General features: G+C 42.7%; 1 protein-coding gene and 1 pseudogene across 3 annotated transcripts in view; one reads left to right on the forward strand and one right to left on the reverse strand.

Annotated features, from left to right (window-relative positions):
* ABLIM1 (actin binding LIM protein 1) overlaps nucleotides 1-16266 on the reverse strand; it is a 322565-nt gene that overhangs the window by 224836 nt on the left and 81463 nt on the right. The window contains exon 1 of one of the 3 annotated variants that reach the window (XM_043927047.1): nucleotides 7352-8062. The exons of 1 other annotated variant lie outside the window; for it this stretch is intronic. In XM_043927047.1, the coding sequence (XP_043782982.1) occupies nucleotides 7352-7385 (34 nt within the window). In that variant the 5' untranslated portion in view covers nucleotides 7386-8062. Of the gene's footprint in view, nucleotides 1-7351; nucleotides 8063-16266 lie in introns of those variants that run through there. One more of the 3 variants, XM_043927038.1, reaches the window with a different exon arrangement.
* Nucleotides 10482-11684, forward strand: LOC122709564 (annotated as a pseudogene).

Genomic DNA, 16266 nt, shown 5'->3' on the forward strand with positions numbered 1-16266 from the left:
CTTCTGGTTCAACACGGTGCTGAGAACATGTGTTTATCTCTGTGCCTTCACAGAACCCCAAAAAGAACAAGAGAGGAACAACATCAGCAGACAGATGTTTGGAAGCTTCCAGTTTAGAAGCTGGAGAGTGAATGGGATGACATAAGAAAAGAAGGAGGAGAAGCTGAAACTTAGCCTGGAGTGGGGACAACTCTGGGGGCAAGCCAGGAAAGGCTGGTGTTGGAGGTACCAAGTGCCACTGAAGGCTGGGATGAAGGATGAGGATGAGATGAACAAGATGAGGTGAGCAGGAAGGTGTGATGGTGTCTTTATCGGAAAGAGTCAACGTCTACATCCGCTCCATTTCTTCTCTCTGCAGGAGACTGACCCTCACTGATAAAGATGAAAAATAAAACGGTAAAAAATCCCACCTCAAAGAGCCACATTCTGTTAATAGAAATGTTAGTTTTGATCACATCAGGAAGTCAGGCCAGAAAAACTCCAGAATCCTTGCCTCTTACTCCTTGGTCTCCCATTCTTGACAGAAGATACTATTCGACTTTCAAAACTAGGAACATGCACTACTTTGGTGAAAATAAAATGAATAAATAAAACCGATAATAGTAGTTACTGCCTAGGTTTGTCTTTCATAAAGTATTTGAAATTTTGACAGTGAAAGCTTACACTTGTATGATGTGTATAATTTAAAATAAATAAAACACACACATAAAAATAAAATAACCAAACTAGAATCAGGGCCTATGGATTCCAAAGCACTATTTAACAATAAAAATAATTGGGAAGCAGCTGAATTATTCAGTTGGAGCCATAATTGCTAATGCTAGAACCCATTCATTATTACAAATTAGACACCATGCCTTGGGTTTTATAAACATCCTCATTTAATCTCACAATCTCATAAAGCAGGTTGCCCTATTAACTCCATTTTACAGATGCAGAAACTGAGGTTTAGAGAAATGCAGACACTTTCCCACGGTTACTTGGCTGCTGCTGCTGCTGCTAAGTCACTTCAGTCATGTCTGACTGTGCGACCCCCATAGACGGCAGCCCACCAGGCTCCCCTGTCCCTGGGATTCTCCAGGCAAGAACACTGGAGTGGGTTCCTATTTCCTTCTCCAATACATGAAAGTGAAAAGTGAAAGTGAAGTCGCTCACCCCATGACTGTGACCCCATGGACTGCAGCCTACCAGGCTCCTCCATCCATGAGATTTTCCAGGCAAGAGTACTGGAGTGGGTTGCCATTGTCTTCTCTGGGTTACTTGACTAGTAGGAATCAAAGCCATGATGTGAACCAAATCTCCCTGTTTCTAGAGCTCAAGAACTTAACATTGTGTCTAGAAGGAAAACAGTTTCCTTCTACAAGTCCAAAATCATATACTTACATTATAGTTACATTAGGAAAAAATAACTCTGAAATTCACCAAAGAAGAGTCATTTTAGTAAGAGGAAAATAAATCCCCAATCCTTGGGCGGGGGGCGGGGGGCACAGAGATGATTCCTGAGGACCAGAGGCATGCTGATCGATGCTGGAGCCATGGTGAGAGGTGACCTGTGGTCAGATTGCGCCCTGAGGAAATCAGTGGGGTCATTTATATCCCAAGGAGCCCTTGGGGCTGTCCTAGCTATCATCCTAACCACTTTAGGTGACTACATCTTTTTTAAAAAAATTGAAATATACTTGATTTATATAGATGTGTTACTTTCAGGTGTACAACAAAGTGATTCAGTTACAAACATATATTTCTTCAGATTTTTTTCAATTATAGGTTAAGATAATGAAAACAGTTCCCTGTGCTATACAGTAAATCCTTGTTAGTTTATCTACTTTATATATAGTAGTGTGTATACGTTAATCTCATATTCCTAATTTGTCCCTCCTGATGCTTCCCCCTCTGGTAACCATAAGTTTGTTTTCTATGTCTATGAGTGTGGTTTTGTTTTGTAAATAAATTCATTCTGTATCATTTTTTAGATTCTACATATCAGTGATATCATATGGTATTTGTCTTTTTCTTTCTGCCTTATTTCACTTAGTATGATAATATCTGCATTTATGTTCAGTCACGTCCTACTCTTTGTGACCCCATGGACTGTAGCCCACCAGGCTCCTCTGTCTATAGAATTTTCCAGGCAAGAATACTGAGGTGGGTTGCCATTTCCTACTCCAGGGGATCTTCCCAACCCAGGGATCGAACCTGCGTCTCTTGCATCTCCTGTACTGGCAGGCAGATATTTTACCACTGCACCATCTGGGAAGCCCATGATAATCTCTAGGTCCACTCATATTGCTGCAAATGGCAAAACTTCATTCTTTTTAATGGCTGAGTAATACTTCAGTGTGTGAGTGTGTGTGTGTGTGTGTGTGTGTGTATCAGTTCAGTCACTCAGTCATGTCCAATTCTTTGTGACCCCATGGACTGCAGTACGCCAGGCTTCCCTGTCCATCACCAGCTCCCAGAGCTTGTTCAAACTCACGTCCATCGAGTCAGTGATGCCATCCCACCACCTCATTCTCTGTCTTCTTTATCCATTTATCTATTGATGGACACTTAGGTTGCTTCCAGGCTTTGGCAACTGTAAATAGTGATGCTATGAATGCTGGGTGCCAGCATCTTTTCAAATGAGAGTTCTCATCATTTCCAGAGAGTTCTCATCATTTCCAGATATATGCCCAGGAGTGGGAGTGCTGGCTCATATGGTAGTGGTATTTTTAGTTTTTTAAGGACCCTCCATACTGTTTTTCATACTGGCTATGCTAATTTACATCCCTTAGGTAACTACATCGTCTTACATTTTATATTCCAATACCGATATTCTTCACCTGGCCCTGGTCCTTACTAACTTCTCATGTTGGTTAGCTGCCCAGCACACCTTTGGCACACATCTGCCAGTGGTACTTCCAAGACTTCAAATTCTAAATGACAGAGATTTGTTCTGAACAATACCTAGCACAGTGCCTGCCACCTGCTGAAAGATGTCTAGTAAATTAATGATGACAAGCAGAAGGCTAATGGGCCACTCTAACGCCAAGTGACAAGAGGGCTCTAGGACACATCTGCAGATCCTACCTGATGAAACTGCCAATTAGCGACAGACTGTTACAGTGAGGGTGCCTTCAAAGTCAAAAAAGTAAGTCAAGACATGGGTGAGGCCAGGAGCCTCCAAAGTGAAGTGACTCATGAAATCCATGAATCTGGATGTGCATTTGAACTATGCAGTGTATATGAAAAATAGACAAAATGGACTATTTAAACCATTTAAAAATAGTCCATGGAGGGACTTTCCTGGTGGTCCAGTGGTAAGACTCCAAGCTCCCAATGTAGAGGGTGCAGGTTCAATCCCTGGGTGGGGAGCTAAGATCCCCCATCCCAACAGGGCATGGCCAAAAAATAAAAATATAAATGAATAAATACTTTACAATTAAAAAACAACATAAAAATAATCCATAGAGATGTGTTCCCATTAAATAATACCACTCTGCTAACACCCTGAGATTTTCCCAGGAGCACTGTGTGCCATACTTCACCTTGTATTTCTGCCACTTCCATTCATGCCTCACGTGAGGAATGGGTCCCCTGCAAAGTATTATAAAGAAAAGTAATACCAGGCTCGGGGAGTTTCTATTCCACTCAGACCTTTGAGGTTTGAGGTATGATCACAAGCCCAGGGAGCCTGTGAACAGTGACTGCGGGGGAGCTGGGACTCAGACAGAAATCCTCAGGGCACTGATTATCACTGAAAGCTTTATACAAACTCAACACTCAGAGCTCCTGGGCCTGCTCCCACTGCTCAGGCACATCTCTGGCAAAGTCATGCTCTAATGGACCCACTGGCTACCGACCTTGACAGAGCTTATTCATTAGGGCAGCTATTGACTACCTCTTAAAGCAGAAAATGGGCTTCCCTGTTGGCTCAGATGGTAAAGAATCTGCCTGCAATGCAGGAGGCCTGGGTTCAGTCCTTAGGTTGGGAAGATACCCTGGAGAAGGGAATGACTACCCACTCCAGTATTCTTGCCTGGAGAATTTCATGGACAGAGGAGCCTGGTGGGCTACAGTCCATGGGGGTTGCAAAGAGTCAAATACAACTAAGCGACTAACACTTTCACTTGACGCAGTAAAACCTCCCAGCACTCCATTGTCTCACAGGGAATCTAAAGGGAGTGCCAGTCAACACACTGCCTTTCCACACCCCCCCTCCCCTTTTTGGAAATGCACTGCATTTAGAGATGTCTTGTTACATCTCTATATTCTGAATTAATATCCTGACTCTGACCCCAGCCTTTGAAGTATGTTTGGTTATGGAGAAGTCTGTGTCAGCAGTCAGATTTTAATATAAAAGAGAGGCTGGGTGGCTTAGATGCCCAAATGACTGTTAATTGTATGCAAACACTAGCTCTCAGCATATCCCTTAGTGCAGAAGATAGTAAATCGCTGTATCAAAGTCTTAATATCAACAGTCCTCTTAGTAGTTAATGCTTTCAAGATGTGCCAGGAGAGGCCAGGGTGCTGCACTCATTAAAGTGGGATGGATGAGGAGTTGAAAATCTGGTTGTTTTAAAGCATCGGAACCCAGCTACCAGGTAAGATACCAAATTTAAGCATAGTCAAACATGTTTATTAGATATCCTTTCAAAACACCCTTCTACTTTCTAAAAATGTCACTAAAAATATTGTTAATATTCCCTATGGAGAGTACTTTTAAAACAAAGCAGAGTAGTGAAACTCCTTGTTAGGAACATAATGTGTGCCTCTTTTTAAGCCTCAGAATAATTTGCCAACTTCCAATTTAATTATGACTGAGATTCAAGTCAACTGTTGAGGGTTCTGGGGATACACTCTCTGTAGAGTCCAGCCAGTAGCAAGTGGAAAGATTCCAAATGCATTAAAAATATACCATGGAAAGGAGGGGAGCAGGAAAAATGGAAAAAAGAAAAAATGAAATTCTTTTAAAAGAAAAATTTCTTTTTCTTTCTGGTGACCACTAAAAATATAATCTGACATGACTTATTCTGCTATAAACTTAGTCTGTTTATAATCTCTCTGTCATGAAAGATTTTCCAAAACCTTCCCTATCTTTCCTGGAAATCAAAATTAAAACCTACCCTTTTTACAGTGCAAGGAAAACAGAGGGTTCAAATTTATTCAAATAGAGAAATACAGACATCTTGAGACAGTCTAGTTTTATCTCTAAGACCCGTTTCAGTTAAGAAAAGCCATCGAATCATAGTTTCCAACTCTAAATATTGGTACTCTGTTAATACTAATTAATATGTACAGTATTATCATTAACATTTAGATTCTATCTTCAAAGAAAGCCCAGAGAGTGCCAAAGAATCCAGAGGCCTTTTGTAAACATCAGGTGATGTTACACTTTAGAATGAACTGGGGAAGAAAAAGCTGTGACTAAGTTGTTGGCTTACTGCCCACCCAGGGCCATTGTCAGCTTTCAGTTTAATTATTCTGATGTTTGTCAACTTTTGCCTTCCCAGTAAATGTTGAAGGCAGATCATTAAAGAACATGATGCCACATTTCCAGATTTTTCAGTCAGCATTGTCTTTCTAAATAATGTTCATTTACAGGAGGAAATTTTATGGCACAGAAAGCCCTCATGAATTATTCATCAGTTACAGAGTATGCCAACATTCAATTCCTTTGTACCTCTCAGTGAGTGTGCACATGTGAAGTGGGGCATGCCTTGGCTGCCTAGTCCTACAGGAAGGCAAACTTGAGCTCACCGGAGGTCCTGGTAAACAGAGGAGAGCGGAGTCTTCACAAGTAAAGGTGGGAGGTACAAAGCGTTTCTGCCTTACATGGGATTGATTACCTGATAGTCTACTCTCCAGAAACCAAAAGAAGTTACGATCACTTATTCTAAGGGCTAGCATCAAAAGAATCAGCATGAATTGATAGGGTCTGCTGGTTTCAATACAGCAGCCAGAAAGATCGCCTTGGGATGCCTCGAGGCTGTGGCATTGGCTGTGGGTCCCTGGGGATGCTAAGCAGGGGAGCTGGGTCCCTCCTGAAGCCATTCTCCCCAGGGTACCAACTGTCTCATAAAGCACAAATGTAGGGGAAGCATCCTAGGGACAGCATCCCTATGAAAATGGAGTATTTCCTGTCACATCAGTAAATGAGGACATCACAGTCATCAGTGAGTACAGCCCTCCAATGTAAGCTGGTGAGCCCTAAGGGCACTCAGCAAGGAGAATACCTGCCGTCTAGCAGCCATCAGACTGCAGCCACTCCCTACAGTGAGCCCCAAGGAAGCTCAGGATGTGAAAAACACAGGCTACTGGCCCCAGATAGCTGAGGAGCATATGAAAGGAATGATTTCAGTGAGCCCAGACTCTTGTGCCTTTCCATACAAATAAAGGTGCTAAATTCCTTAAGCTGGGATATCTAGTTTTCTTTAATTAACAATAATTTTTCATGTTCAGACTACCTGTCTTTTGCTGCAAAACTTCTATATAACTTGGTTCCTCCCCTTGCCTCCTCTCGCAGGGTTACTTGAGATGCTGCTTCCTAGTATTGAAGTCTTAAAAATTTCCACTGAATAAAACATAACTCTCAGCTTTTAGGTTGTGAATATTTTTTAAGCCCACACCTAGCTCAAACAAAGTGTCCAGTGTGCCCAATCTATGCAGACAAAAACAACATAACATAAGGAGATGGAAGAATTCACCTCAAAGCTATGTTAATACAGACATACTGGCATGGAGATGGGGGATATGAGGGAAAGAGTACATAAGCAGAAATGCAGATTCTCACTCACAGTCACTGAGGACTCCCAATGTCCTCCAACAGACCAACCTACCCAAATTTAATATAATGGAGCCGGACTCCTGCTACATAATAGTCATGTCCATTTTTTAAAATCCCATTCTAACGATATTTATAAATGTTTAAAGTGTAGTAAAGAATAATATGTATAAATATGCTTAAATAGTGGTAAAGAACCCACCTGCAACAGTAAGGAATCTGCCTGCCAATGCAGGAGACATAAAAGACTCAGGTTCGATCCCTGGGTCAGGAAGATCAAGGAAATGGCAACCCACTCCAGTAATCTTACCTGGAGAATCTCATGGACAGAGGAGCCTGGAGGGCTATAGTCCACAGGGTTGCCAAGAGTCGGACACGACTGAAACAACTTAGTCCAGCACATAAGTATGTTAGTATATAACATATGCATATTATACAAGCATGTGTTTGTATTAACCTCAAGGGTTAATATAATAAGTGCACAACTATTTTAACCAATGGATAAGTCCCTGCAGCTCTCCTCATCTTTAAATGCACAGCCCACCCCAGATAGCACACATGCCAAATTTACAAAAAAGACAGCCAAACCTCGGTGGTCTTCGAGGATGTGATGAGGGTCCATGAGCTCAATGGGTTCCCAGGTCACGTGTACAAAGCTCTAAGGCTTCAGGTTTTCTTCCCAAGGTGGCTGACAAACGGAAGCGCTGCATCCACTCCTCACAGGAGAGGCCTGGGCCCTGGTTCTCCTTCCACGAGTCTGTGGGCTGAGCTGGACTCCAGGGAGGGTGTGCCACCCCGAGGGTGTGTCACAGCAGCTCAGGAAGAATGAGGAGTTTCCTGGAGTCTAGCTCCTTCCTCCAGCACAGCGTCCTCATCTCCTGACCCTCCCCACTCTGTCTCCTGCTAATACTAAAGACCACTCCAAACAGCACATCAGTTCACTGACATCACAGCTGCAGAACACCATCCTTGTTGCAAAGACATTATTAAAACATGCCCGGAACGTTCCACGGGTTTTCTGCCACTCTGCACTATTCAGAATCCAGACTTATATCACTGTGATTGCACAATAACTCAAACACAGGAGACAAAGAAAGAAAAGGATCGATTTTCCCAAGCCTTCTGCCTCCTCTTTTCACTTAATGAATTATCATCTCACCAGATGGGCTTTTAGTACTTTTTTTTTTTTTTTTTTGTACGAGGATTTAACAAAAATACTCCAACTTGGGGAGGCTCCTTTTACTATCAGCCTGGCTGTTCATCATGGCTTTGGATGTTGTTCCCAGACAAAATGCTGGTCTGAGGCCAGTCATGGACTTTGAGTCCTTTTGTATTAGGTAAAGGCTGTCTGAAAACAATGGCCCCATCCGGTGAGGTTCAGGAAAGAGGCATTTTTTTCCTTTAGTAGTCAGTAATGCCCTGATGCACGGCTGGATTACCCGCCACCCAGAGTCCAATTTTTCTCCCAGTTATTTTTGAACACCAAGGCTTTTGCAAATTAGAAATGTTATGAAGACAGTTTAAATGGGAAAAGATACTTAGGACAAATATCCCCAGCATCAGATGCATTTATAGGCTGAGACGTAGAAGGAAACTAGCATAATTATTTTCAATGTAAGAGCAGATCATTTAATTCCTGCAAGAGACACAAACTCCAGCACCCATTCTGAAATAGTAATTTAACATAAGGCACATAATCTATCCATTGAAAGGAATGACTACATGATCACATTGTTTAAATATAAAGCTTGATTAATTGAACATTCTCAGCTTACTTTTTTCTCCGTCTAGGTGGGTTTTTTGATTTGTTTTGAAATGGCTTTGGGTCATACTCTGGGGTCACCCCACCCTCCCTTCCTTGAGTCCAGGCCACTGCCTGGAACTCTGCGCCCCTGATAACATCCTCCTGACTTGGCCAAAGCACCAGGCGCCAGGCAAAAGATCACAACTGGACCACTCGTTGATAAAATGCTTGGCATATTGCAGAGCTGTCATATGTTAGCTGCTGCCAAAAGGCCAGTTGCATTTATTGAAATCTTCTGATTACGCCTAATGCCCAGCATGCTCAAGACTGACTTCAGAGTTTAGCCCTAATGCTTTTTGTGTTAGTGTCTCAGGATTGTTACCATAAGGATAGAACAGAAGTCTTTTATAGTTGCATCTTTTTTCTTATTAGTTTTCATTTCAATTCTAATGAAAGCTAGCTTTTCCTATTTCTGTGAAATCTCATATTATAATCCCTAACTGATTTTAAATGAAAGGGAGGAGAAGAAGCCACGCATAGTGCTGTAGCACTTTTCTGAAGCTAAAACAGGATTCTAGCTACTTGCCTGGTTCCCTGCCTTTTATACGGCAGGACAGCCCCAAGAGGAGTTGGGACATGATTCAACGTGGAAACTTTGACTTTTTGAAGAGTTAGCCAATAAAGTAGTTCCTTCCTGGTCGTGGGCCTCCAAATTTGACTTCTGTTAGCTGAATCAGAGATACTCTGACAGTTTATCAGAATGCAGACACCTATTGCTTATAAACTGTTTATACAACTGTCTTCCAATTAAAAGGCAATGGTACACCTACAAAGTCATTCTAAAATCAGAGACACTGCTGTGTGTTCTTTACCTTAATAACTCAGTCACCTGAGGAAGCTGCAGCAGAAATCTTTCCCAAATGATGCTCTTCAGAAGTCTTCCCAGGAAACCAAAATTAATCAATAAAAAAACTAACTTAAATTACATATTCACCTATATTTGAGAAATGCTTCATTAAGCATTGTTCAACAGGGAGCTTCTCAGAGACGTTGATAAGCATGTGTGCCTTGTAACGCTTTGAGGGAAAAATAAGGTAAGATGCATTTTCTAAATGTATTTGATGAGAGAATGCCCAACCCCAACACTAAGATTAACTGACCACAAAACTGAGTTTGGAAACTGCACTAAGGAAGCAGAGGGCTAGCAAGGAATGTAGAGATCAGAGAGCAATCTTAGAGCCAGAGGAATTCAGGAACTTGCCAAGGCCACACAGAATGTACAAGGAGAATTCTGACCAGCAACATTCAGTCCTGTTATCTGGATGGCTACCATAGGCCTCAGTGTCTGGTTCTGTTTGCAAATCAAGTCTGGTCCCCAGTGATGCTAAGCTTGGAACATAGATACTGCGTGTTCCTAGGCAAACAACACATCTTAAGGCAAATTATGTTAAAACACCGGGCCTAGGAGATGCCGCCTACCATAATACAATTTCACGACAGAGCTGAGAGTAAAAAATAGCAGATATCAATAACAAAACACCCACAGGGCCCTGGCCTCATCTTTTAAACTAAGCATGAGAGACAGAAACTTGAAGCAAATTTAATTCCCTAAGAAGAATGATTCTATTGGGAAAGATGGAAACTAAATTTCTCAAAAGGTCATATTCAATAAGGAAGAAGACCCCTCTAGACCCTAATAAGAAAAGCACATCAAAGAAAAAAGTTAAGACTGATTTGTCATTTCTCTTGAACTTGGGTTCCAATGTTATTTGGTTATAAGCCCAGATAATTGCCCCAACCCAAGCTCAGCTACGTGACTCCATGGGAAAGAACAATGTCAAGAACTAAAAGAGGCCCCCTGGTCCCCAGGCAGGCCCTCGGGTGGCAGTAAGGTGGCACGGAGGCCGCGAAGAGAGGGCGATGAGGCCACCACGCGAAGGTGAGTGGTCCAGGACCGACTGGGCGACCACCGCCATGAGCGGCTCCTCGAGCGCCCCAAACCTGGGCAGCAGGATCAGCCTCATCTCCAAGGCGCAGATCTGCTATTGAGGGCATCCTCTACACCATCAACACGGACAATACCACCGTGGCGCTCGCCAAAGTGAGGTCCTTTGGTACTGAAGACCGTCCCACAGAAAGGCCTGCCCCCCCAGAGAGGAGATGGATGAGTACATCATCTTCCAGGGAAGTGATCTCAAAGATATTACTGTGTGTGAACCTCCAAAAGCTCAGCACACACTCCCTCAGGATCCTGCTGTCCTTCAATCTTCCCTGGGCTCAGGTTGGGCTCCCCCTTCCAGCCACAGGTGCCTTACAGCCCTAGGGATGCCACCCTACTGCCAACTGGTGGCCAGCTCCCTGCTTAACCAGCAGGATGCCGGCCTCCTTGGGTTTAGGAGCCAGCTTTCCGTCTGTCTCAGTCAGCAAGAGCCCCATGGTGGGGCAGGCCGTCCAGCCTGGATCTCTTGATAACTTGAACTCCAAGAAGCTGTTACCTGGCGAGGGCTCCGCAGGCATGCAGCTCAATGGGCGCCCGGCCCCACCTGGCCGCAAGGCCACCACCGATGGAGCTCAGAGGCAGCTGGGCAAACTCAAGGGCAGGTGAACAACAGAGAACAGAAGACCTCAGAGGAAGCGCTCAGCGAACAGATGAAAAAGTCGTCCAACTAATATCAAGGAAAATACAATCAAGTTTGAAGGCGACTTTGATTTTGAGAGGGCAAACGTCCAGTTCAGCCGAGACGAGCTGGACAAGGAATTTAAGAGGAAACTGAATTTTAAAGACGACAAAGCTGAGAAAGGGGAAGAGAAGGACCTGGATGTGGTGACCTAGAGTGACGGAGCGCCTGCTGAGGAGGACCTCTTGGGGCCCCACTGCTACTATGACAAGTCCAAGTCCTTTGACAACATCTCCCCTGAACTCAAGACCAGTTCCAGCCAGACGACGTGGGCTGAGGAGAGGAAGCTCAACACGGAGACCTTCGGGGTGTCAGGGACGTTCCTCCGAGGCTGTAGTTTCTAGGGTGGATTTCGAGGGGGCAGGGGCAGCGGTGCAACCCACCGTAACCCGACTTCCCACAGAGCCGGGACCGGCAGGGTGTAAGGAGGTGGCCGAAGTTTCTTGCTGAAGCAGTACAGGAGCCAGGCCGTGTCTATGAGGCTGATGGAGAACTCTGCACTTACTGGGGGAGACACGGTCACTTCATTTACTGAGTTTGGAAAGATCCACACTACCACTTACATTTTGAACTTGGACATGGTCTGAGGTGTCCCAGCCTGTTTTTCCTTTTTAGTTACGTACAGCCTGATTCTAAGGTTTGGTGTTCTGTAGAAAGATTCTAGAGTGGAAGTGTGATCCTCCTTTGTGACCTTTCTTGGACAGCTTTGACTTTGAAGGTGGAAACAAATTTCATTTGGCAAATGAGAAAAAAAAAAAAAAAGAACTAAAAGAACTTGCAGCTCACCACCACTTAAACAGAAAGCAATCTGATGGTGGCTTCATCTGGATATGTATGGTCTTTACGACATACAATGATCTCTGTGCTACTCGAGCCAGTTTCTGCCGGTGATTTCCAAGTGGATCCCCTGTCATTATTTTTGTGACTGGAAATGAAATTTTATAGACTTTACGAAGATAATAATGACGTCTATAACATATGGATATGATATATCACAGCTTCATAACCTGCAAATAGAACAGCCTTATTATCATTCACGGCTCACACTTACAGGGACTCACTCTTTGCAGGTATTGAACAAAGAATCTCTCATTGATTTCTAATAACCCTCTGGGGGCAGGTACCATTACCATCTCTATCAGAGAGATGAGGCAGCTGCAACAGAGAGAAGTAAAAGATACTGTCCAAGGTCATTCCACTAATAAGTGATGCAACTGGGACCTGGACACAAGCAGTCTGAGTCACAGACCATGGCCAGGATTCTAAAACTCCCTCAAGAATATTAAACAGCTAAGGCAAATCATTAAATCAGAGAAGGTGTCAAGGCCATCTCCATGCCTGAGATAATAGTGGGGGTAATCCAAAACATGAATCTAGCAGTATAAAAAGTAAGACTATATTGAAGTCTGCTACTGCTTTTTGCAAAAAGCCTAAATACGGAAGACTATATGGGAGAAAGGGGAGGCTCGTACTACTGATTTCAGAAGAATCATTTTTCTGAGTCACATGATGTTTTCATGAGATTCTCCACCATTCGACTCCTTCACAAAGAGACCTAGTCAATGGCTAGTACCTGTCTCTGCAAAGGCTGCAGTGAAGGGACCACCATCATGGCAAACTGCTCCCCCAATCTCATGCCCACTGTGTAGAGCAGTGTTCCATCCGCAGACTGGAGTTGCCATCTGACACTTACTTTAGACCCCACTTCTTTTTAACTTTTTATTTTGTATTAGTTTACAGCCAATTAACAATGTTGTAGCAGTTACAGGCGAACAGTGCAGGGATTCAGCCATACTTATACACGAATCCATTCTCCCCCAACCTTCTCTCCTCTCATCTAGGCTGCCACATAGCATTGAGCAGAGTTTCATGTGCTATAAGTAAATCCTTGTTACAGGTTATCCATTTTTACATGTCCATCCCAAATTCCTTAACTATCCCTTTCTCCCATTCTTCCGTCCAGCAACCACAAGTTCATTTTTTTAAGTCTGTGATAGACCCAACTCCTTTCTTGTTCTGGCCCTATTGTAACTCACCAGTAATCCTAGGCCAATCACCAAACTAACTTCTAAATCTGTTCAATGGGCGAATAATACCTGCTCTATCTACATCAGAAGAGTTAAGAGATAACAGGGCCACCTAAAATTTCTATCAACTCTTTTTCTTTTCTTTTTCTTTCTTCTCTTCTTTTTATTTTTCCCTTCCTTCCTGCCTTCATTTTTTCCTTTCTTTTCCTTTCCTCTTTTTTTGGCCACTACTTGCCAAAAAGGACTTTAAATGAAATTTCAATAAACTGGACTCCCCACATCAAGCAATAAGCTGGACAGAAACAGGGTAGCTGGTACATGGAAACCCATCACCTGAACTTAAGCTTATCCTCATCACTGCTGGATGCTGACCCTTAATATTTGCCACCAGCACCCCAAAACTGGGCGAATATTTTTCAAGCAGTTATTTTGTACCAGGGACTAAGATAAGCATTCTTAAGTGCTGTGTTTCCTCATAACAGCCTTAGTAGGTAACTGCTTGGAAGAAGGGTATTATCAACCTTTCTTTAACATATGCAAAGACTAAGCTTAGAGAGAAAGCATTTTTTTCTCAAAGTTGCAGCTTGTGGTCAGGGGAACAGGGACTTGAACTCAGGTCCACCTGTTCATTACTGTGTTAGAGTGAGGTGTGATCAAGAGGCTAAACCACAATATCCTTAAGCCTTCTCCACATCACTCTGTGTGCAATTAAGCAGTATCAATGCTGTTATTTGTGTGAACCTTTTCAAATAAAGAGGAACTAATTCAGAGCAGAATGTGTTTAGTGGTTGTCATCAGACAGCTTCTACATCACCTTTTCCACATCCAAGAAGCGGACAGCCATGGATTTGCTATTTCCCTCCTCTCCTGCTTTTGTCTGTTTCATCTGCCCTCACTCTCAGTCTTACCCAGCCTACGGGACTAGCCTATAGGGGATTAAAAAATATTCCTTACTCTCTGCCAAAATAATAGGCATTTCTCTTTCCTGTCTCATTTGATACAAATAAACTGCAGGAAATGGGGTCTTCCAGTCTTTCTGGGCCTTTGAAAAAGTTGCAATGATACAGTCTAAAATGAAAAAAAAAAAAATTACTGCAGAATGAGGAGATTCTACTTTTGTCTCATTATAGGAGCACCAAACATTAAGTTAAATCATGAGTGACCATAGTCTGGATTTTTATAATTTTCACATTAATTATCATTTGTCTCACAAGTGACATATGATCATAGTGATGGCAAAACATTCCACTTGTAGCTTCACCCCTAGAGAAAGAAGGCTATTTATTGACTGTGCTATACATAGCAGGCTACATTTTATATGGGATTTTTTGTTATTAGAGGGTAGGAAAATTGATAAATACCTAGAATACTTGCCCTGGAGATGTTACCACATCATTCCGTATCACCTGCATCTTTCAGAGTGTACCACTAGCAACCAGTTTGAAAGCTGTATTCTCTTTGGAAGCTTTATTCAAAGTTAGTGAGAAGAGAATATGCCACATCTTGATGAGAATGAGAATACTACTTCAAACCACTCTCTCTGATTCAAATCTCCAGTATAATTTGGGAAACTGTAAATTCAACTTAACATTCTGTACTACCCTGTCTAGTTAACAATTCACCGACAGTAAAACATTCATATCTAATCTTTAAGGAAAGTGATCATTTATTTATGGTCTCATGGAAGCCAATAATTCCAAGACTTTTCTACTGACGTTTTTTTAAGATTTTTTTTGATGGAGACTATTTTTAAAGTCTTCATTGAATTTTTTACTGTTTTATGCTTCTGTTTTATGTTTTAGTGTTTTGGCCAAGAGTCATGTGGGATCATAGCTCCCTGACCAGGGATTGAATCCACACTCGCCGTATCGAAAGGCAAAGTCTTAACCACTGGGCCACCAGAGAAGTCCTGCCATTGACATTTGAAAATCTTAATGGTTTGTTTCTGCCCACTTTCAATTTTCATCTCTTCTAAAATCATTTGTTTACTTCGGCAAAGGGAGTTGGACTAGTTTGTAACTACATACATCACACCTCTATAAACCTAGTCAAAAATCAAAAACCAAAAGAAAATAAAAATCTTTCTACTCTGTTCCAAATGAAAGAGGATAAATCTAGTTTAAGGTATGTTTAATGACAGAGCAAAAACAAAACAAAACAAAACAACATGCATTTAAATATTTCAAAATAAATCAACAGTGAGGATGCCTACTTAAACCTTTTTAGGTTTCTTAATAACCACTTCTGCTTTGAGAATGAAATGGCTGGTGACATCACCGATGCAATGGACATGAACTTGGGCAAACTTCAGGAGATGGTAAGGGACAGAGAGGCCTGGCGTGCTATAGTCCATGGGGTCGCAAAGAGCTGGACACAACTAGGAGATTGCACAAGAACATAATGATCAACCATTGGGGTCAAAGATAAAATTGCCTTTAGCAGTCAAATGCTTCTCCCCAATGGTAGCTTTCTGATACTCCAAGCCCTGTCCCCCTGAGAACACAGGCACAGACTGTACGGAAGCTAGAGGGAGCCTTCAGATCATCGTTAGTCCAATTATGTTCAAGTTCATACACAGAATAATGAGGCTTCTTGGGGACTGGTGAGGGATTAGAAAAAATAGGGCTGACTCTGGCTCTGCCCCAACTTCCACCAGAGAAATTTCAGCTCATCTAATTTATTTCCTGGGCTTCCAGATGAACTTTTGTTTGAAAAAGGATTTCATAGCTAAAAACATATGCTTTGAAAAAGTCTCATTCTGTCCATTTCTTTCACATTAGGAAGGAGGTAAATAAAGACCATGAAAATCTATGACTGATCCCAGGTTGCAGAATAAGTGACTGGCCTAGCCAGGGTTACGGCCAACCATGGGCTCTGAGTCATGTTCTCCAGAGTAAGCACTGTCCCCAGGTTGCAGAGGACACAGCTCCTAACAGACACGTCCCTGTCCTCATTCAGGAACGTGCCCGGGTCTGTCCGTTACCACTCTTCCGGGAACTGCCCGCAGTTCTGGGGACAGGCTCACAGATGAAGTAGTGATCTTACTCTTGTTCT

Source organism: Cervus elaphus, chromosome 15 (assembly GCF_910594005.1).
Source record: "Cervus elaphus chromosome 15, mCerEla1.1, whole genome shotgun sequence".
Lineage (NCBI taxonomy): Eukaryota > Metazoa > Chordata > Mammalia > Artiodactyla > Cervidae > Cervus > Cervus elaphus.